Source organism: Vidua macroura, chromosome 3 (assembly GCF_024509145.1).
Source record: "Vidua macroura isolate BioBank_ID:100142 chromosome 3, ASM2450914v1, whole genome shotgun sequence".
Lineage (NCBI taxonomy): Eukaryota > Metazoa > Chordata > Aves > Passeriformes > Viduidae > Vidua > Vidua macroura.
In genome coordinates, this window is record NC_071573.1 from 100,494,491 (window position 1) to 100,518,620 (window position 24,130).

Consider the following 24,130-nt stretch of genomic DNA (forward strand, 5'->3'; position numbering starts at 1 on the left):
ACTCTTTAAAGGGACATCAAGTAAATCAAAAGAACTCTATGCACACAGATAAAATCCTCTCCTTTTATGGTCTCCTTTCAAGTTACTAGGTAGGAAACTTATGTTGCAGGGAAAGAAAGCCAGGATTTGCAGGTTTGTTGTGCAAGCTTAAGAGTACAAAAGGGGAAAATTAAATGTAGATGGATTTGAAACAAGGTGTTTTATAGAACCGTAAGTAAATTTTGCAGCTTTCCTGCACAGAAAAATGTGTAGACTATTGGTCTAGAAAGAAATTTATAGTACGCATCACTGCTTTAAAAGTTGGGCTTGGAGCCGTGCTGAGTCAGGAACATGTCAAAAGAAACACCCAGTTTTATATAAGTCATAAACTGTTTCCTCAGGTAGAACATTATATGATTAGAGAAAAAAAGAACATCTAGCCATTAAATGCATAGTGAAGGTATTAAGGTACTTAATTATATTGGTCACAGACCATCATCCTGTAACTTGGATATATCAAATCAAAGACAAACATGCCAGCCTCAACAGATTGTACATGCCACTACAGTCTTTCCAGTATGCTACTTCAATTAATTACTTTAATGCTGACTACTTATCACTAAGTATGAATAAGGCCAGCACAAAACATATTTATTTTCTCTATAAAATTCTAATATGTAAAAATGCTTACTAACCAAACAAGCTAGCTCACAACACAGGCTAAATCATTGTGACTACAAAAATAATATCAGATATGCATTATATGAAACAGATATCAGTTGCTGGTTTTAAAATTTCTTCTAAGAATTTGACAAACACCAAACTCCATACTGAGAACAATACTTGGATGAACACAAAGGGGATCAGTGAGTATAGAACTAATTGCTTAGACAAAGATTAAAAAACCCCATGTAAGTCAATTCAATGACAGCAACTCAGAAAACAAAGGAAGTGATGCTACCACATTCATTTTTTTGGTCATCCTGTTCTCTCCTCAAATTCCTCTCCTTTTTTTTTTTTTTTACATTTTACATTATAGCCTATCTGTGCATCTACCAGAGAGGGTATCTATTGGCAGCAAATCTTAAGACATTCTCCTTTCTTTACAAGCAGTCTGTTAAAAGTCTTTTGATGGTTTACATCATCACAGTTATTCCTTCATTGATAGGACAGGTCTGTGGTATTTGCTTTTGCTCTTCCTGGGGTGAAGAAATTATTTTTTTCCCTTAAACCCAGATGAAAAAATTTACTTTGTCCTGTGTCACACTGCATTATTTTTTTTCTAAATGTTTCTCTTCCTTATAACTGTCTTGGCTTATTTACTTGAATTTCCACACTGTTTTTCACATTCAAGCCTTCCATATTTTGAACAAAATTAAATCTTTATGCTTCAAATTGAGTGTCCTTGAGAATTTTCTTTAGAGCTCAGCAGCTGAATTTGTTCAAAAGAACAATATATGAGTAGTCTGCAGCCATATAGCCTTTTAATGAAATATTTCACTTGCACTGAGAATACAGTGTCATTTGACCAGTGTTTCAGGCCCCTTCCAAGTTACAGCTAATATGACTATAAACCTAATCACAATGTAAAAGAATTATTTTTAACCTATAATACTTTGTGAGAGTATCCAGAGCAGATTTTTTCCTGACAAAGAAGAAAAACTGACAAAATTAAAAAGTTGCTTCATCTTCTGGAACGAAGAAAAAAAGAAAAATAATCATAAGAAAATTAATGGAAACATCTAAGGAAATTAAAAGTTCAGAATAAGTGGGTATATTCAATAAAAAGAACAAAGAAAATTCCCTGTGTGAAATTACTTGCTGATAAAAAATTGCTAAGGAAAACATGGCCATCAGTTCTGCTGAACTGCTATAAATCCCTTTTTATAAAATACCACTATTTCTACTTAAAAGAGATCTTACAGGTACAACATGGAAATCATTGACCGTCTGACTACCATAGGAATGCTATCCTGCTAATACTTAAAAATCCTCTTTACATGATCATTCTAGTTAAAAGGTTGAATTTTTATCAAGTATTTCTTTATGTGTCTCCTAAAAATTCCCATCATAAAACAACTAAATTGTAGTCATTCGTGACATAAGCAGTCCCATTATATTCACTTTGTTTTCTTCAACTGTATAATTTCATTCTAAATAAAACCAAAATGCTTATTATGAGATCCATCTAGCCCAAAAACCCATTTCCAACATTAGTCAAAATTCTGCTCTGCACCAGCTGTGCTGCAAGAACTTTGAAGCTACTGTCTTGAAAGGTTTAATGAGTGTCTGTGCTCCAAACAATAAAATGCTATCAAATCACATCTTCTGAAGGGCTCAACTCACCTCTGAAAAAAACTAAATCAATGAGATTTGCAGCCACTGAGCACTTCAAAGCCAAATCCTTTAATTTAACATACTCTTTCTTTAGTTTGACATGCTTATCAATGTACCCATTTTTTCAGATGATCATCAATTTAAGGAAATGAAAAAACCAAACCAAAAAATCTACACTCAAACACCCTCCTAGCCTGATATTTTATGTTGCAAAATGAAAAACAGAAATAGTAAGTCCTGACATTATAAGGACAGTGAAGATTTTGAAAATTTCTAGATGCCATAAAAATACCCAAACAAAATAATTTTTCTTTTACCATGTCAATCCATCTTGATCCTACTCCCAAAACAGTGACTACTCATGTAGCATTCTAAACCCTTTTAGATAGTCAGATTAAAAACATCCAGTCTGTTAACCTCATACTGACACTGGTGAAGAAATATAACCAGTCTCACAAGCCATCACTGTCACCTGTGAGAACAGCACTTCACTAACACTGAGTAATGGATCCCCTAATCTGACTCAGTAGTATCTTACTCATTTCATTTGTGTTGTGTCTCTGTCCTACTTTAAATATGTATTTGTTTATCTATAAAACAAAGCATTCAACGACCATGTCACCTTAAGTTATACCCCTGGATCACCAAATGTAGCTTTACCAGCAAGTGCTTCCAAGCCAAAACATTGCAGGCCCGCACTGTAGGGAAATACTTGAGAATCATCCACCCCCACCTATTAAAAAAGGAACATTAGTCTTACTTCATTAATTTTTGTTTTTTGGCAGAGTCTTTGAAGCTTCTGAATTCCTCTCCTTCTTTAATCTCAAAAAACTGAGGTTTTAGTAATGTTTGCTGATCCTCCTTGAACCTTTCCTGCCGCTTTAGTTTTTCCTCTTGGCGTAAAAGCTTGCGCTGTTTCCTGACCTCTTCAACCCAGCCTTTTTCATCATCTGAACTCTCAGAACTTTCTGCATCACTTGCTTTTCCTTCTGGCTCTTCCTCCTCTTCCTGCAGACAAAAATAGTATAAAATAAGAAATCATCAACTAATTTTCTTTCCAAATCACTCCTGCAATTAGAGTATGTGACAGCTTTTACACAGATACAGCTGAAGAGAACTACAATTTTTGAACAAAAGCAGTAGCAGCAAATAAGCTGAAAATATATTATAAAGTTGTTACCATCTATATATTTTATGTTTTTCAAACCTGTATTTGTGCAAAAACAGTATTGCATCTAAAAACTAGATTAAAATTATAAATTACACTTAATTATTGTAGATAAGACATTCTTGCATTGCCTCTATCTTTCTGAGGTGGTAAGTCTGAAAGCTTGAAACAGAGGAAAAAAAAGCCTATGGAGTTTTCTTAATCCAAATGGAAAATATTTTACCTGTCCTTGTGCTTCCAGTTCTTCTAAGATCTTTAGCTTCCTCTTTCTTTTCTCACTTATTTTAGAAACAAGTGGGTTAAGTAGCCTAAATTCTTCACTCTGCTCATCCACCTGGAAATCTGGATTCTCAAACATGACCTTAAAACGATCATCTTTGAGAAGGCTGGGCAGATTCTGGAACAGAAGCAAAGCACGAGCAAGTTAGACAATTCTGAAACAGACATTAACAAAATAAGTAACACTTTTTCTTAATTAAACAAAATTAATAACCAGCATATGAAATGCCAGTTACTTTATCCTTCCAGGTGAAATAAAAATCAAGATTTATGGTTATTGTACTTTTATAAAGATTGTTTTAAGCTACCTGTAAGCAAGAGTTTTTTTAATGTACAATACAAACACTTTAAATACACAATTACTAATATTTTCAAATAAATGTTTCTCATACATTCAGCCAGCTAGTGTGGAGACATGTTGATATCTGCTGACTAATCAGCAGTACCTGCAAGGCAAATATACTGCCTGATGGGGATGAGTCTACAACATGTAAAACAAATTATAAGGGTACATGTCTTTATGCAATGCTACTATTATTTTACTGTATATACTTAAGAGGAAATGTTGTTATACATATTATAACACTTTTTTTTCCACTACTTTCACACACAGAATGGAAAAGGCAGTTTAATTCATGTCAAAGTAAAATGAACTCAGTGTAAATTATGCTACTGGTGAATTCAGAACAGTTCAAGCTACTAATTCATCTTATGAGAAGACCAGTTATTTTCATTTAAAAATTATTGCATACATAGCTTTTTAATAGAAAATGCTTATTTTTTAACATTGCTCAACTTATACCCGCATATTAATCCCACCACTGTGCTAGGTTTTCATTGTTACTGAAGAAAAGGAGGGTGGAACTAAGGATACAGAAAACAAGAAGAGTAAATTTCAAACACAAAACCAGTGCAAATGTGTAACTTTCAACTACAGCCAAAAATTAAAGCCCAAAGCCTAAAATAAATTGCTTGTCATAGGACTCTAATACTGTTTCATAAAAATAACCTGAATGTACATTTTTATATACACTCTATTTAGTCCACTTAATAACACAATCTTTATGTACTCCAAGACAAATCAGTCCCCATCTACTGAACTCTCACTTAAGTTTCACCACCACGGATCTTGTTAATAGTTCGTCCTTCCTACTAACCTCAACACATAAGATTTCATTATTTATCATATGCAGCTAGTGTCTGCCTATCATGAATGCTATATTCCTGTGAGAATGAGCACCTATGAAGTGCCTTCCCATTAGATATTAAACATTTACCCATTTCTTCAATTAAAACTTCTCTTAGCAGAGAAATGGATTACTTTTAACATCCAGAAGAACTCCTGGTGCATAAAATCAAACCATTTTGGCTATTCCATAAAATATATTTAACTGCATACACAAAAAAGGCAATTTTAACTTAAATTTTATAGGTAACATCTATCCTATCATGGTCACCACCAAAATACCAAAACCAAATGCAAATAACAGGTCTTGTTTGAACAGCTGTGGTATTGAGACTGCATTAATCAGCTTTTGGAGTCCTGTGAAACCCATATTATCTTCACAGTGAGTATTTAATAATTTTTAGCTTCAAGTTACTATATGGTCTTTTTTGTGCTGCAGCTACAGTCAAATCCATCTTAAAGCCACCTACCAGAATAAGTTACTTATAAGAAACAGAACCAATGGTATTTTGAATCTCTTTGGCCAAACAGCAACAACAAAAAAATGAATCCTGTAAGCATTGCTAGATCTGTGCTCCCAGCTAGAGAATTCACCAAAACAAGAGCTCACCTTTTGTTTTCTTTTTTTACTAAACTGTTGCTCTTCTCCTTCTTCCTCAATCAGTTTGAGAGCAAGTTCTTTATTAACTTTTGGGAGTTTCTAAAAAGAGGAAAGCAATTAATAAATTAGCCTTTTACACATGCAACCTACATGCTTTAATTCTTACAAATATTGCAGAAAAGCTCCTTGACTGGTTTCAAGTATCTCTAGGTACTAGTGAAGCAACTGCACTTAGAGACGACTTAAGAACTTGTATATTATTTTTAACTTCCAATGCATCAGCTTTAGAGCTTTAAAAGCAACTCCTTCTCATTTTATGTTGAACAGATCCAATCTAGAAAGTTACTAGTTATAAACACAATACAATTTTCATGTATCTCTTTCCAGAGTATCATGTTTTAATGGCTTAGGTAATTGAATGACAGAATAGAAAATGCGAAGTTTTACCAGTGGATTATCTGCTCAAGTGGCAAATGAGATGAGACCTGCTTTTATTTTGTGTGTCCAATGACAAACAGATTCAAATGCTAAGTCACTATAAGATGCACTTAGGAATATATTACTCTTTATGAATAGTTTTCCCCCAAGTACACTATTTATTTCTAGGACTTACCTTCAGTTGAACTCTCTGTGCACGGGTTTCTTCTATCTTCTGCCTTATTTTCTCTCTCCTATATTCTTCATAGGCAAAGGGGTTGGCCATCATTTTCGCCTTTAAACAAACAGGAGGAAGTAAAAAGAAAATACCAATAATACAGGACACAGTCCATTATCTGGATGGAAAAAAAACCCCAGCCAAAACAAAAAAGCCATAAAAAAGACAAAGAAAATCCACAACACATATATTTTATTGTTAAGAATAAAAATTGACAAGACTCAGCCTTAGTTACCTTATGATAAAGTCTTATGTCCATGAAGAAGCCATGCATATATGCTCTGAGCAATGATGATCCAATGAGATGAGCAAGGCCTAGGAAAAACATTCCAGAGAATTTTAAAGAGTTTTCATATATAAAGAACTTGTATTCCAAACCAGTCACTTTACTTCCTTAAGACAAACAAACACTGCCAATGCAAAATATCAATCTAACAGTCACAATCATGACATCAAGACTAAGTAAAATAGGGAATAAGAATTGTTTTGGCCAGCAAAAAAATTTAATCTTCTTCAGAGCAACCAGACCCATTTTTCTTGTCATAAAACACATTACTGAGCACTTTTAAAAAATGCCCACATGCACTATGCTCTATAGAACTTCACAAAGAATTCCAGAGGATTTTTTGAAAGTTCATAGGTGTTTGATAATCCCTTTTTTAGTGTGATAGAGAGATTTTTTAATTAAAGAGTTCGCCCTGTCACACCCAACACTCACAGTCAGAGGTAAATTAAGTAAACTAGAGCAAAACATTGCAATCAAACCATGTAATGGACAGAAAAAGGACTAACTGCCTCAGGACAAGGTTGTTTACCTTCTCTGCTATATAACTGTCAGTATTTCAATTTCTTGAAACTATTAGCCCTAGAATGATTTGTATTTTCTGAAAATTACTATATTCAAATAGGGCAGCCTTTGGCTGCAAGCTCCAAATTCTATTTCAGCACCTCAAAAATACTTTGACAACTAAACCAACTTCTCTTCCTATGCCTTTCATATGGCATATGAAAGCACAACAGATGCCCAGATAAATTATATCAGCAAATATTAATCACCTTCTTGAGATAAAAATCTGAGAAATAAAAGTGTCTTGTGTTATACTGGTTGGGAATCAAAGAACTTAGAGCCATCAGTCTGGAATATTAATAAGCAAGAAAACAAGAGAAAACTACTGTCAGTGAATTTCTAGCAGTCCTCATACATCACACTTAAATTACAAAAATCAGATGTGTAAATGTTCAAAAACTGAACAAAGAAGTCAGCCAAAGGGTGTATACAACTGTTTTACCTAAATTTTCAAGGTCTTTTCTGGTAACAAATTTGTAATCGTCATAAACAGTGCTTTCTGGATTCTCTTCCAGTTCTTCAGTCAAGTTGTCCAAGAAGGAACACCATTTTGGGGCAGGTCCTAAAACCTGTGGATATTATGAAAATTTATAACATTGCATTTTCTTACAGAAAAGGCCTACAGTTAGGCTCTTGGCTGTAATGGAACAACAAATTAATCCCACAGCACTTAGAGAACACAATTAAACCTATTAAACCAAGAAAGAGTGCTATAGATTATGTGTTATTTTAATTTAGGTCATTTGAGACCAGCCAGTCTGGGGGGTTTCAAGTTTAACTGTTTCAAGTGGTCCCAGTCTGATTAATTTATTAAAAGCTTAGAGGCAAACATTATAGAAGAAATTACAAACTAATGGCACTAGATAGCAACTAATTTGTAAAGTGCTGCTGGATCTTGAACTCGTTTGGTTCACTATGCAATCATGTTGAATCCTACTCTGCCCTATTTATCTTAATTGTAACACCACAGATATATTTCATGTATTTTATTCAGGGAAAAACCCAGACTGTATGAACAAATAATAGAAAATATTAAAAATATTTGCATATTTCCATGATGAAGCAAAGGATTTGTTTGCACAATATTAGGTAGCACTATCAATGTATTTTTCCATATATGTTTCCTCCAATTCCTCAAGTTAAAAATCAGCTCCCTTTACTTTTCCCTCCCGCTGTTCTGATGGAGATTCTTTTCCATCTTGACTCATGCAGCCACACTCAGCTGTTCCAGCAGTCTTATTTTAGTAGGTGAGTTAGCTACATGGAAAAATCTAACACTGCATTTCTTTCTCTAGTGTAAATCAGCTGACATTTTAGAATGCTAAGTGACCGGTTAAATCCCATAGTGGGACTTTTAATGAGGTTTCTGATTTGTTTGCTAAAAATTAATATTAAAAACTCCAGTCAACCATAGGAATTCTTGTGATACATCAACATTTTAAGATCCTATTCAATTATGGAAACAACTAGAAGTGATTTTATTTATTTAACATATACATAGTTTGTTTTAATGTGATTGGTGATTAACAGTATGAGATAATGCTGTTCATTTACAAAGTGTGTTTCTTCCAATTAAAGTCTTCTTTTGAAGAAAACTACACACAAAAACCCTGTAAAATTGTGTTCTAGACCATGACATTCTATCTAGCATATTCTTGCCTGTAACTCTCCAGAGAATAGTATTTTATTCTAGCCCACTATTGTCTCTGTATTAAATATGATTTATCTTCCTAAGATCTCAGGCCTAGCTGAGAACCATTACATACCAAATGAAAAAGTGCACTTTTTTTACCATGCTGCATATTCCATTCCAATTACCAAGAGCTTCCAAGGAAATACTCAAGATGTCACTAACCAGAAACATTTTACCTACTTAATTAACCAAAATCCCCACATCTGCTCCAGGAATAAATGACATATATAACATTCAGATTGACTTCTTGCCAACATTCCAGTAGCTTTTGTCTCCATCCAGATTTTGATTTTTTATTTCCCCCAAACCCCCTTATTTAAATGCCAAGCTTTTATATTAAAAAGAAAGCAGTCTAGATCTACTAAATGTCTTCATGCACTTAAGAAATCAGTGATCTGTGCCTCATTACCAGACCATTAAAGCATGACTGGTGTGCAAGAACCTTAAGTTTACCTGTAATTTTGTTTTAGATTAAGTAGTTTGTCCTTCTTATTAAAAAAACTCCCAAGCTGCTTACTAACTAAACAAAACGTCTCTTGTAATAAAATTTAAGGACAACATTTGCTACTACACGCAAAACCTGATACTGAGAGTAAAACCTTTCATGGGGCGTAATCTGTGCCATGAAACACATGAAAAAAACCTGATTATTCACAATAATCTGTGGAGTGAATTGGATGATCTTATAGAAAACAAAGTGGGGAAATGAGATAATTAATGGAAAAAAGCAGTAGCAGAATACTAGGAAAAAATAGAAAATCCAATCATTATTAAAATTTCACATGTTAACTGACAGAAAGAAAAAACCTACAGAGATGTCTGTGTATGTGTATTACCTTATTTCCCTTTCTCCCACCCCACTGAAACCACTTGTCTACCTATTGTAGGACACCTTAGGAGTTCTGCTTTGTCCATTAAAATGAAACATTTTTTAAAGCTTAGGAAGAAATTCAAAAATAGAAACAGCAAACAATATCAGCCACAATGACAAGAACATAAATAAGAAATGCCCTTCTTTTGCAATAGTAATTCTTCACAAAATTTAACTGCTACTGCATTAACTGCAGAATTTAAGGCTCTACTGTCAATCAACAGCCATCCCAGGATGATGCTAAAAGTACTCCAGAATGCCAGGCCCCAGGGCTCACCATTCCTGTGCCCAGGTACAAAAGCAACAATTGTCAGGGTTGGTCTGCACTGGGCCTCCAGGGACAAGGTGGGAGAAGTGAAACTGGCCTGTCTTCCCCAGTTCATGACTTTCCATACAGTGGCCACATTGCAACACAAGTGGGACCCCTTGGGACCCCCTGGAGCTGCTGTCATCCAGCACCAGCACCACCTCAGCCTGGCCTGCAGTCCCTGTTAAAGCCACCAGAACAAAACAAAGCTGTGGAGTTTGTGTAGGTCAAGCAATATACTTGCCAATTTGGAGTGGAACAGTACAAATCTGCCACACCTCACAGAGAAAAATGCACTGAAAATTCACAACATGAATAAGAAAATGTTATGAAGTAGGTAATTGCATGCAACTTAAGTGACAGACATAATTTTTACAATATTCATAATATACCAAATAGGTTTCTCTACAAGTTTTAGAAAAGTTGCACTCAGTCAATGGAAAAATCATTATTAAATGAGTACACATCTATGTTTAGCTTTTATCCAAATACTTTTTAGCACGGGAAAACCAGACATGAGCACCAACAGTGATGGAATTATTTTTTTTGCTGTTTTCATTATTATTCTGCTTTCTGTAGGATAACCATTTCTAGAGACAATTTCTGCCAATTGCTCCTGAAAGTCAGTAAGATTGCTTTGAAAATGTTTGTGCCCATCAAGAGAGGAGCTTCAGCCACCAGCAGGGCCCAGCTGGCAGCGAGTGAGGGGGTGCTCTGTGCTCTGCTCTCCTCCCAGCACCTTCCTCCTTCACCAGCTGGAGACAGCACCCAGGAGGTGACAAAGCACAGCTGTCCCTCAATGTCCCACCACCACACTGCAAGGCAGAGTGACAGATGGGTCACACCAGTGCCCTCCTCCCCACAACAAAGCTTACCACTACAATGGTAATGCAGACACCTCACCACTGCCTTTCATCTTATTCCAAGCCACAGGAAGTAAAAATGCGTACTTAATAATTATTAGTATTGTGCCACCTAATATAAAATTTTTCTTATACACATTAGAATATTTCTCTACACATAGAAAACATGAAATATGATGAGTGGTCTAGCATGCAACTGAGCAGAAAAAACAACTCTGAGACCAAACTGTCTAAGAAATAGAGGAGAAAAATGTTCATAGAAAAATATTTTTTAAAATATTGTAAACTAACTTCAAAAATCACAGTTCTTTGTATTCTATTCTACAAGATGTTTGACTTCGTAATCTTGTGGCACCACAAGTCTAACATGGTACAGAATGTTCTCTGGCCATGTCTAATTCCTGAGCACTTCTGTAGAAAATATCATCCTGTCATTGGTTTGTAATTCTCCTAAAATTAATGAACCCTAGGACGGCACAGGTATTATTTCCAGCCCACAACAAATGTTCCTTATCTTTAATTTGAAACACCAGACAGCACTTGTACACTTTTAAATACGACTCAACAGTTTGACAGCAGAGCTCTTACAGCTACAAAAACCTGCCCTAATCCTAACTAGTATTAAACATGTTCAACAACTTAAAAGAAGCTCAGGATGTGTAGAAGCTTCCACAGTCAGACGTCAAGAGATTTACATTAAACTACTATGAATGCACATCCAGACAAGTATTGTTAAGTATCTGTTTGAAGGTTTCTGAGACCAATTCAACAGGAGTGACTGAACAATTGCTCTTTTCTTCTCAGGAAGTAAAAACAGATTCCAAAATCTGTTTTTCTGGATGTTAAACAGTAAGTTCCTGGAAGATCTCAAACAAGGCAGTGATAAACTCTTCAGCAATAAACAAGATGTCAAAATACAGTAAGACTCAACCCTCCCAATCTTCACTGGTTTATTTTAGCAATCAAAAATATGCAAAATGCTCACAGACAGCATTAATCGGATTTCAAAATTATTCAGTAGAATTTGGAAAGTTTAAACTGTCCAAATTTCCTCTAGAAGACTAACTTAAGGTATGTGGACATCATTTAGCCACACAGTTCCAGAGACTTTGGAAAGATGAGGCATTATTTGTTGTGGCTGCATGAGATAGGAGCATGCAGAGCAGATTCAGAAAATTTCAGTTTCACAAAAATTAACTCTGTAAGGCCGTATCATGTCACACCATAGTGACAGAGTTAGTAACAAAAAAGCATGAAAATACATCCTATCACTGTTCTTTTGTATTTTAGAAGTAAAACCTTCTGTCAAAAATCTATGTGTTGTGGTACCTTCTACACATTTTAAGACCATTACTGAGTAGCAAAAATGTACTAATTAAATAATTCACTGCTGTATTATTTGAATAATGGTGATTACAACAAAAATAGCACATATTTAAGGTCTTCTACAGATCTCTAGGTACAGTGGATTGTGTAAAATTATTAATGAGTTGGTGGAGACATTTTGTACAAGTCCAGTACATGTGAATGCAAACTGTAGCAAGGATTGTGAATGGCACAAGAAGGATTTCTGAAACAGTAATGCTTGCACAAGAATAAATATATCACAGAGACACTATAAACTAGAGCAGAGGTAATCATAAGAGGAGTGTGACTCTTAACAGCTTTTTAAAGTGGAGATAATGGGGAACAACTAACAGATGAAGTATGAAATATTCCAGAAAAACATAATACAATCTGAGTGCTTGTGATAAGATAGGACTTGACAATCCAAGGTGGCTCATCCATTCCTCCATTCCCATTAAAAAACAAAACCAAAAATAAAACCTAAAGCACTTCAACAGGGAGAGATTATTTTCTAGACTATCATTTCTTGAAACTAAATATATTTTCTATATCTATATCTATATGTGAAATCAAAGATTTCACATACACATTTACCTATAGGGCAAAAGAAAATTCTTTGGAGAAGACAAATAGTAACAATAAAATCTTAATTTTGTTTGTTTTTTAATGAAATGGCACAATATAAAGCATTTAAAACCTTTAACAGGATATAATTGCTGGAGAAAGCAAATGCACATCTATGCATGCATATTCTCAGTTTCAATCACACCATTTAACAGGAAAATATTACAGAACGTCTAATGAGGGAGGTAAAAAAAATTATCATCCCCAGGGTGTGGGCAGTGATAGAAATGTGCAATTGCATTTTAAACATAATTAGCTTCCTAATTGCATAGCCAAGTTTAATTAATGCAATTACATGAAATATTAATTACTATTCATTTTAAGAGTATTTTTTCAATGTTTTGTTCTCTAATTTTAAGAATTAGACAGATCTCAATATGTAGTAACTTTGAAAAGTTTCCATCTAGATGCATTGAGAAGTCAAGAAAAGAAAGAAGACCTTGCTGCACCTTGTTAACAGTTAAATTAAATAAATTGCAACTGGTAACTCAAAAAACCCAGATTTATCTTTTGTAGATGTGAAAAGCTGCAGCTCTCTGTTCTTGTTACTATGCTTTTGGCCTTCAACCATAGCCAGCCCAAGACATCAGCTCGTGTTAGGAAGGAGCCTAGGGATCACATTATCTTGTCATGTTTCTGTCTACTACATTTCCATACACAGCATTTCCCATAGCAACCAATGTGCTCCAAACAATTTGTAATTTTGAATTCTACCATTCTTTTGTAATCTTCAGTCTTCCGATGAATGCTCTACAATCAACTCCAATTATGCCCTGTTAATCTCGCAATTCTATTTATGGACTGAAGAAAATTCTTTGATTCTCTAAATTAAATTGGTTTGGGGAATAAACTCCAAACAAATTTCCCATATATTCTTCATAATTTCATGCTTTCGTTCACCCTGCATCACATGGTGTAAATTTGGTGCTTTTAAAGACATCAAGTACTCAGTGGAGTACAGACATGACCAAGAGAGACTAAATAGCACACTCTCCCCTTTTGGCATACTACTGACAAGAGCACTGCAGTTGGTTTTAAGCCCACACACTCATAAATTTCACTGAACTATACAATGAATTGGCTCTTTCTCTCATCCTAACTCCAGCACATCCAGACATTTTTGGCACATTCATTAATCAGAGAGGTTGAATAGTTGGTTTCCCTACCTTTCACTATGCTATAGAAGCTGCCAAATCAACTATTTGGAGGTTTTACTCAGAGAGCGTGTTAAAGGAAACGTTGCTTTTAAGATCTTCCCAGTGTTAAACAAAAACTGCTGCAGGAACTTGCATGCATCTTTCTACCCCAGTAGTTATCAGATAGTAAGTACTTCTTTTTCTAATTCTAAGCAGTTTGGCTTTATAATGGTGGTTTGGGTTTTGTTTTTTTTTTAATCTCATACCCTCTGGTCTGACAAGTACTACAGTCAGTTAACCAGTCACAGGTCTGCTCTCACTGTGAGTGCTCTTGGTGAAGCCACTATCTTTTGAAGGAAACAATGGTCCAGGTGCTCATAATGTTGGGAAAAAACACCCTCAAGCAAACAAACTTACTCCTTAAAATTGTAAATAAGATTATCAGAATAGATTTTTTCTTCACAAGACAGAGCTAAAAAGGGATACTTCTCAAGTAATCTGTGACTTACCAGCCATGGCATTAAGAGCAGAGTCTGATGCCTCCACCAATGTCCCTATCATGTTCTGACATACATAAAACAAACACTTCGTTCATCAGTATTGCTATACATCTGTTATTTATCAGACTCCCTATAGACAATGTGAAGAAAGATACATTGAAACTTAAAGTACAAGAACACACTACTTTTACATAAAGTCAACTAATCAAATGAAGCTCAAAAGGTAAGGGGAGAGTGGCTTCTCAAAGTATGTGTTACAACCGCGACCTGCTTCAAGCACCTTCCCAAAAATACCAGTTGGAAATAAACCAAGAGTTACCAAAAGTCTGTCCTTATTCTAACACAGTAGGTTCTATGGCATACCAGCTGTAAAAAGAGAGGCAACTAGGTAAATTGCCTTAATGCTGTGCTATAAGTTCAGCTGGGACTCACTTCACCAGTTTTATTTACCTATGGACACGTCCTGATTGTCTTTCTTGATCCATAAAAAAAAAAAAAAAAGTGCAGATCAGGTATGATCAGCTGATCTAATGCCTTGCTGACAGTAAGTTAGGAACCACACTTTACTTTGGCCATCCACACCTTCCATTCCCTACCACATTGCACTAAGTGCTTTTACCAATTCCTTTGCATAGATTCAGGTATCCATCAGAACATTCATGAAGTTAATTTACTGTTCAGTGACTGTGCCACTGAACCAGCACAATCTCCCTCACAAACAATACCACCTTCATGGTTTACACAGTCTAACAAAAACCTCCACTCCATCATGATACATTAGAAAGGATAAATTCCTTGGGAAGCTCTTTCCTTGCATTTGCAACTGGGACAACAGGAGAGGCAGACAAGGCAGTGGTAAGTGGGAAACTTCATAATGTCTGGGCCTTCCTTTTGAACAAGAAAAGAACTTCTACACAGCTTCCAACTGTTCTAAAATGTTCAGAAATCTGTTTCTCACAACATAATGGCATATATGCCATTCTTGCAATACGAAGGGCATAGGCCATCAACAGACAAAACTTCCACTACTAACAAAGATGAAAGTAACACATGCATTGATTTTATTAACTATGCAACAGCCCCTGACTGCAATCTAAATTAACAAGTAAGAATCACCACAAATAAGCTAGAAATGCCCAGCATGTCCCCTTATCAATCTCTCTTGTTGGGACAGGAAAATTCCTCAACTGTCATACTGTGTAGGATCTTGTCTCTCATGCTTTTAAGTGGCTGGGAATAACAGAGTTCTTACAGTACACACCAGATGCCAAGGAATGTTACAGTATAAATATCTTTACAGTCATTAAAACAAAACATACTGGTGGATGACCTGTATTTTAGGGAAATTTGAGGAATGCTAGAGATGTAAAGGTAATGGCAAATCCAGCTCTTTGTCTACCTTATATGACTGACAAACTACCGGAAATCTAGGAATGTGTGAGTTTCTAATAACTCCCTACCATTGCAGCTTAATTGCTTTTTGCAAAACTCGGAGGAAGACTTCTCTCTGAGTTTATGCAAGTACTCATGCCAGACAACACAAAGGGAAGGAAAAGAAACTACCTGTTGGGAATGTACAGTTCCTCCAGACAGATAATGAAGATAAGCTCAGCATAAACCAACTTCATTGCAGAAAATAATGCTAAAGAAATTTTGCATAACTCAGGAAATAATTTTAAGTAGAAAGCAGCTTTCAAATAAATATTCAAAAGCTTTCACATATGTGATAGTTTTATTTACTTCTAAGGTCTTCTGTGATGAAAATCTTAGATCTTTGTAACTTTTATTATTTCTGCATAAACAGTCATAAGTCACAAGACGTTTCAATTCTGAGTGCAACACAGAAGATGACAATACAGTTACCCTTACTTTCAAAAGTAATGAAATAAAGACCGAGTAGAAATTATTACATGGAGAAAATTCTCACATGCTTTGTCTTTTTTGATTCAAAAGCTAAAACACTCTAGTTCTTATTACATGCTGATAGACATGTAGCACAGCACAAAATTTTCTTTCAGCAATTATACATTTTCATTATCTATGACTGTCTCTCTCTTCACTGACTGAAGCTAGGAAACTGCATCTCTAGATTTTCAGAAATCAAGTGAAGAACAGATGACCAAAAGAAAAGAACAAGTGCAAGTTCACAAATAAAAAATATCTTTCAGATACTCAAGGCTTAAAACAAGGGGAACACACTCCCCCCTCAAAACACGTTTCTTAAAATAAGAACTCAAGAACAGAAGGTTCATTACCACTAATTGCTTGAGAAACAGTCACAACACTAAAAAGCACATGATTCTTTTATCAATGGTCAGAGCAATCACCTGGTATAATTCCATACAACTTCTGCTTTTAAGAGTCTTCTCCTGTGCTCTAGAAGGGTTTGATGTAAACTATGCGTATGAGTTTACTGTCAGCGTGCTGCTGTCTGGGTAAAAAATACTGAAGAAGTGCTGCCTGGTATACTAACAGCCACAACAGCACTTAGCAGGGTTCATACATGATCATAATCTAGACTAGTACATCATCAGCACCTGAAAACATCTAAAACAAGTTTTACAGGAAGATCAGAAATGGTTTCCTGATCATCACACATTGGTGTTTTCCTTCTATATATATGTGGTAAGTGGTACTGTGTCTCTCAGCCAGCACATGGGAAATGGAGGATATCCTTTGTTGGGAATAAGCCCAGGGTGTTATTTTTCAGTTTGGAAGTGTTTAGGTTAAAACTAGGAAGCTCACATTTCTGCTTGTGAAGATAAACAACTTTTTTCCTATGCTTGTAAATACTGTGAGATAGGTAATGTATCATTCACCAGACTTTTTTTTTTTGTGTGTGTAAAGGATTATACTGTTTTAGATGGAAAACACAATTTTGCATGATTGATATATCAAAACTCAGAATTAGTTTAAAAGCCAAAGATGCATTCAAGTATCATTTTATTAATGGAAACTTTCTTCTTTTGACACTTGGCAGCCCTAGAGTTCAACCGTAATACATTACTTCATAACAACCCTTCTTTCCAGTCATTTCACAGTTTTCAAAATGAACAAACTAAGATTAAGACCAACATTTTCCATTTTACGTCACAACTACCATTTTATTTTACCATATTTTTTTCCCAGACTATGAAATGTTTTTCTACATTATCTATTGTTTCAGGATAGAAAAAAATCTCTTAGCACAAGCCAGTTTCATGGATGCTTTCCACTTTACCAAAAACATGTTAGGGAAGGGCTGTATTGAACAGGATGAACAACTGTCTTCTAAAAAACACAGCCTCATCGTATGATCTTCAAGACAACACTTGAGGCAGCACCTATGCAGAATGACCTAATACTCCCAATTAGAAGACATGAAAACATTCTAAAATAAATAAAAATCTTGCACTCTATTGCAAATCTTTTCTATTAGTGTCAAAATGCCTAACACAAATATAATAAGAATTGCATCATTTGATTCACAGCTTTTACCACACTAGCCAAAAATCTGTACAGAAGGTCCTACTGTAACTCTAACAGCACCCACAAACTATTTGAATGACAGCTGACTATATAGAACACTGGCCTTAAAGGCATAAAGTACAAGATGTGGACAGGTAGGTTTGTATTCCTATAATATAAAGACCCAAAACAGAAAAAAAGACAATCAGCAGATTCCAAATGGAGAAGAATGTAAGTCTCAGAGTGATAAAACTGTTCTGAAAGGCTGTGATCATAGAGCTAAGTGTGGAGAGTATAACACAGGGGAAACCTCCCATGTCTTTTACACTGAAAAAAGACAGACTGTAAACACAGGTATCTGATGGTCATAACATCTTGTATAGAACTACTGAGAGCACCCTGTCACAGACTGACAGAAAATACCTTTTTCTAATAAATGCTTTTCCTGTCTGTGAGTGAATTGAACACAACTTTGATCAGTTCAGCCACTTAGAAGCAGCTCACTTGGGCACCCATGATCAAAGCATGTTCATCCCTAATTTACATTCTAGAACTCGAAACAAATATCCAGAAAGAAATAAAGGGAATGAACTAAGGTATTAAAAACTGCTTTCACTTGTATTTCCTTCAGTACAAGCTCCCTCTACAGATTTGTTTCACCAAATAACCCAAGCATTAAATGAAAACATGTAAACTAATAGGATTTGTTGCCTTAATGAGTGATTATGTTATTTCAGGGATAACCACTCAGGAAAAACTAGTTTTTCTTAGGTCTTGTAAAACCGTATTTTTTCTAAATCCAAGGAAAATTTTTTTTTAAGGATAAGCATATTTTTGATGCATATTCAAAACAGAAAGATGCTGATAAACAGTAATCAAACCAGATTGGAGGAGTATCAAAAAAAGAAAAAGGGAAAACAAAATCAGTTAAAGAATGTGTGAAAGGCAAGAAGTACCAGCAATGGCTGGTTTAGCTGAAAAGCCACACAATTTTAAGACGACAAAATTAATGATATTTCTAACAATAGGGACGGCCACATGTCCAAAGTAGGTATTGTATTAGAAACCAGAACCCTTATACTCTTGGAGAAACTGAATAGTTGAGTAGGCAAGAAATACTTGCTCTTGAAGCATTTCCAGTTTATAAATCCAACAGCCCTGAACTAGGGGAGTGCTAGGATATCAAATTATTTTCCAAAACCACCTGAAAAGAAGCCAGAGACGCTCCAGGATTTATTTTTCCTTAAAGAGCTTAATATCTTCACTATTCCAAAAGTACATTGCTTCTAGCCTCAACAGGGAGTGCTCTGCCAAGACTGCAGGAAAATAAGAAAATCCAGAACACAGAATATTACACTCAATTAATTACATGCTTAATTGCTCTCTTCTTTTAACAGCCTAATGAATAGAGCAAGTTTCAGTTTCAGTATGTTCATGCAGCTGAAAGTTTCAAGTCCAATAAATGAGACAGGACTGATTTGCAACATTTGTGTTAAGGTCAGACAAGTTTGTGTAACCAGAAGTAAACACTCAAGAGTAACACCTATGCCCCTTGCTCTCCACCCAGAGCACTCAGGAGCTGACACATAGGGGGTTTTCTGTACAACCTGCAAAGAGAACCTTGTATGTTATGGAACATGACAGCCTCAATTAAAGAGAATCTGACTCATCTTAGATCCCAGGTCAGTGGACCACCATGTGTCATGTGCAGAAACGTCTGCTCTCTTCACTTCTTTGGCCAGGACCTGCTTGCACTATTGAATCAACTTACGTTTCTGAGTCAGTAGTCTAAAAACTATCCCAAGGCACACACAACTTTCATTTCAACCTTCCTGAGGCACACATCAAAGTGATGTACCTGGAAGCCAGCTGGCAATAAGCAGGTTCCAAATGTTTGCATAAACAGCAAGTTAGCTATTAAACTAATGGCAAACAGCCCGATTCCAGTCAGGAATTCAGAGGCACTTGCCCTCATTAAATCACAGCAAAATAAAACAAAAACAAAGTCTCTAAGCCACTCAAGATGTTACCTATGTAACACAAACTTTTCATTTCAACAGATTCAATTTGCTTTTTGGTTACTCGGCACTGTGTACCTCTATGAGGTATCTTGCCACTGAAAAGCAAACCTGCCTGTCCTTTCTAGAAAACCAAAAAATCGCCTTGTACTTCCTCTACTTACATCTTTGCACACAAAAGAAAAAACTGCAGTGATTTTTTACTTTTTTTATAAGAAATGCAGTGTTCTCAGACATTCCTTATCTCAACTGTCATACCTACCCTGATGAAACTTCTGCATGAAAAGCTGATGCTTGCCATTTCTTTTACAAGCAATATTATGATACTCACTGTCAAATCTTTTATAATCCTGGAGTTAAGAGACAGCAATTTTTTGGGTTTGAAATGGAAATTCAGCTTTGGCATTAACAATGCAGAGAACGGGCACACGTACACAGATAATTCAGTCAGACATGAGCTCAGCCAGAGCACATTCCAAGCTGGCCGGACACGAGCCAGCTCCAGTTCACCAGTCATGAGCTGCGCTAGCACAGCACTGTGCCCACACTAATAAAACCTGCTGAGAGACTGGGTATGCTGGGCTGGGCACAGTCCTGCTCTGTCTGGCCAACTCCAATCACGGACAGCGGATGCTGGGTCTGTCTGCAGCCATCTATGCACATACTGCTCTGCAAGACTCCCACTGCTGTGAATTTTTTTCTCCCTACGTAGAGCACAGCACCATACATTTGGGATTTGAAGTATCCTCTTTAATCATAGCCATGGCAATTCCTTATAGCTGTTCCAGTGAGCATTGAAAACAAGAGAATAATTATTAGCACTACAGGCCAATGACAGGCACGGGCAATTGAATGGATTTTATTTACGTAACTGTCCTTTGCAGTTAGTAGCATTTCTCCCAGGCACTTACTCTGTTGTGAAATTCAACAAGACTTATAACTCAGTTCCTGTCAACATCTCAAAAACAAAGGACACATTTTTAGTAGTATTCAAGTCTACCTTAAAGAAACAAAGAGAAAATTAAGTTACTCATTAAAAAAATTGTGAATCCTAGTTCTTAGAAAAAGACAGAAAATGACACCATGAAAAGAGATCAAGTAATATAGTTCTTCAAAGTTTTGCTCCAAAGACCCACATAACTAAACTTTGCCTGTGCAAGGAAATTAGTAAGTCTTCCAAGGATGGAAAAAACACATGTATTAATCATCTACTGACAGAGAAACCAAAGGACAGGTGTGCTACTCTGAGCTCAAATAACTAGTCTGGAAGATCAAGGAATAAAACTGTAACATGAACGTGTTAATAACATTAAGTTTTCCTTAATAAAAAAAGCCCTGGAGCAGTTGAAGGCTGACACAAGTCCTCCATTTAATATTTTCTTCATTTAAAAGGTAGATTAAAAAATAAAACAGTCAACAAAAACAGATTTAGTGAGCTACACACTTGATTTTTAGGAAATGTAGTAAAACACCCTTCAATTATGCAACACTGGCTGTGCCAGCCCCTTCTGTCTTGCCTGCAAAAAGGGTAAAAAAATCAGACCAGAGTGCGAGATTTCTGTCTCTATTTCAAAGTAACTTCTCACTACTGTCTAACTTTTCTATTGTCTAAAGTAAGTATTTCATGTTTTGAAATGAGCTACAGATTGTCAACTAAAAAAGTAACAACAGTATTTCAGGTATGTTCAACAGTCTTCAAACTCAAAGCCATTGACACAAACTGGAGAGGTTCAGCTTATTTGAAAAGCAAATTTAAACTGGGCAGTAGCCTTTGAAATAAATTTTAAATTTTCTTGTATACAACAATACTTCAAATATAGAACTTATGTGGATTTATGCTTTTTATTCTTCATTTGGGTCCACCTGCATACTCATGTCACTGTAAAACCCATAAAAAGGTACCATCCAAATGAGTTTAGGCAGACTCAGGTAACAAAAATCAAGGGATGGTCACACAGGAAGATGGTTTAGGGCAAGATTTATGTTAATCTTCACTGGAATAGCCTACATGCTGCAAAAATATTAGATACTATTAGTCAGTATTTAAGTTTGCAATATTGTCTTTAGGTATTATCTGAGATCTAATACAGAGTGCTTATATTTCTTAACTAAAAATTACTTGTCTGACTTCAGAAACATGAATTCAGTACTCACAGAGGATTCTATGAGAGATTTTTGAGAGAGTAAAAACTAAGTATGTTTCATTTTGATTTACAATATGTGCAAGAATACTCAAAATAATGCTAGCTTGAACAAGTTCTAACAAACATTCATCACTGGTGACAATCAAGACAATGAAATAACTTTTTGGCTAAGTTGGATGTGAACTTCTCATGTGCCATAGCTGTCAGGTTCATGCATCATGCACAGCTCCATAAAACAAAATCTCACTGCACAATTTTCAGAGAGAAGCTGAACTTTACCTTTAGTGACAGAAGGAATGCTTTTTGCATCTGGATTATTTAAATTGACTAACTAGTCAATTCCAGTTTTAAAACTCATCACATTTTGAAAATATGTGAGCTGGTGTTCCCTAATCCATTAATTAAAAAATATGATAGAGAAAAAAATGCTTGGAGAGCTACTCTCTCAGCCTTACAAAGGACAAGGTAAATGGAAAGAAAGTGTTCCTCTTCTAATTACAGCTAATATTTTGTCATAAATAAAAAAATATTTGTTGTCTCCCTTTGTTATTCAAAGCATGGAACAGCACAGTTAAGAAAATGTGAGCTGGGTACGGCTGAATTACCGAAACAGGCAATTCACATCCAAAGAACAACCTGACATAACTCATGTATAAAATGCCACATCTCTTTAAATGCAAAAATCTAATAATATAAGTAAATATATCAGACTACAGAATTGTTTAGAGGGGTATACTATTGTGTTTAGACATGCAAATACAACATGTATATATATTCTATTCCACAAAGAGAAATGTAAACTCATAAATCTCCATCCTGAATGTAATCAAGATTGTACACAGTGGATATGGCAGTGGGGGATGACCAGAAATTAATTGAAAAAAATTAAATTTAAATTAATTTAAAATCATTTAGTTAAATGAAGACTTTTTGGCTCATTTAAAAAATAGTTAAAATATATATTTCAATATTAATAAATTTTATAATTTGTCCAAAACGTGAATAAAATTAATTAAGAAGTGTATGTATTTTTATAGTCTGGTCAGCTATTCTGCATGTAAAATTTACATAGGTGTCCTACTATTTATCTTCTATCAGAACAAGCAAACCTCTAGAGAACACACTGTAGAAACTAAACCAAGAACGAAATGCAGGTTTAATTTTCTCTACAATTCCCTGACACCAGAAGGCTTGCTGCTAAGTCTCCCTAAAACCAATCTGCAGAGATAAAACATATAGTTAAACCTACAGTTAAGCCTTTCAAGTGGAAAGCTTATCCCATGAAAAGCTGCATTTGAAGGGCATTGAGCAGAAGTTACAGTCAAGAGCCATACCTGAAGTCACATAATGTCATTTCTTTGTCAGAACAGAGAAGAATATTTACTGCTATGTCACTGAACACCACATATTAAAGACACTAATGAAATATTTCACAACAAAGCAAAGTTATTATCTTAAAAAACATAGTCCTTATTTAGGAATTCTTTTTCATCAGCTATCAAAAAAAACTCCACCTGAATTTTCTGCAGCCACTAACCAGTTTTGAAACCAGTAGCAAAAGGCAAATTACGGGTTGTTTTTTAAGTAATTCAACATGTTACATTAATAAATTATGGTCAACCTAAATTTACTTTATTGTGACAACTCAGACAATGTAGATATTAGTTTCAACTGAAAATACCTGAATGGTACCAAACAATTTTGTCTTTAGGAGCAATATCAGCAACAACTTGTATTACTTACTGGTATATAATAGATATTCATTTTAGGGGCTTCATTGGCAGTCATCAGCATTCCTAAAAGAGATTTCCACATTTAAAAATATTGATCAGAAGAGGATAATACCATTTTTAAAAAAAGCTCATAAAGTACATATTCTTGGATTGCAATGGACATTAATCAAGACCTGTAATAAATTGTTGCATCAAATAACACAGGTATCAGCATAATTAACAAAGCTTAGTTTTCTATATACTCATTCACTTTTGTCCTCTATCTTTATTGTTCAGCACCACTTTAAGCAACATTAAGCTCTGACAAGTGCAGGCTGCCAACTTTCATAACAAATGTGAGCAGTTCATCCCTTAATACTGCTTAGAACAAATCCAGTTAGCATTGCAGTTAAAAA

General features: G+C 35.3%; 1 protein-coding gene across 3 annotated transcripts in view; it reads right to left on the minus strand.

Moving 5' to 3' along the window:
• The window catches only part of NOL10 (nucleolar protein 10), a 50,081-nt gene that overhangs the window by 6,928 nt on the left and 19,023 nt on the right, over nt 1-24,130 (minus strand). For all 3 annotated transcript variants that reach the window (XM_053973894.1, XM_053973893.1, XM_053973895.1), the window contains 7 exons: nt 23,746-23,798; nt 7,495-7,621; nt 6,441-6,520; nt 6,164-6,262; nt 5,560-5,649; nt 3,708-3,881; nt 3,077-3,324 (listed from right to left, as the gene is read on the minus strand). In XM_053973894.1, the coding sequence (XP_053829869.1) occupies nt 3,077-3,324; nt 3,708-3,881; nt 5,560-5,649; nt 6,164-6,262; nt 6,441-6,520; nt 7,495-7,621; nt 23,746-23,798 (871 nt within the window). The remainder of the gene's footprint in view (nt 1-3,076; nt 3,325-3,707; nt 3,882-5,559; nt 5,650-6,163; nt 6,263-6,440; nt 6,521-7,494; nt 7,622-23,745; nt 23,799-24,130) is intronic.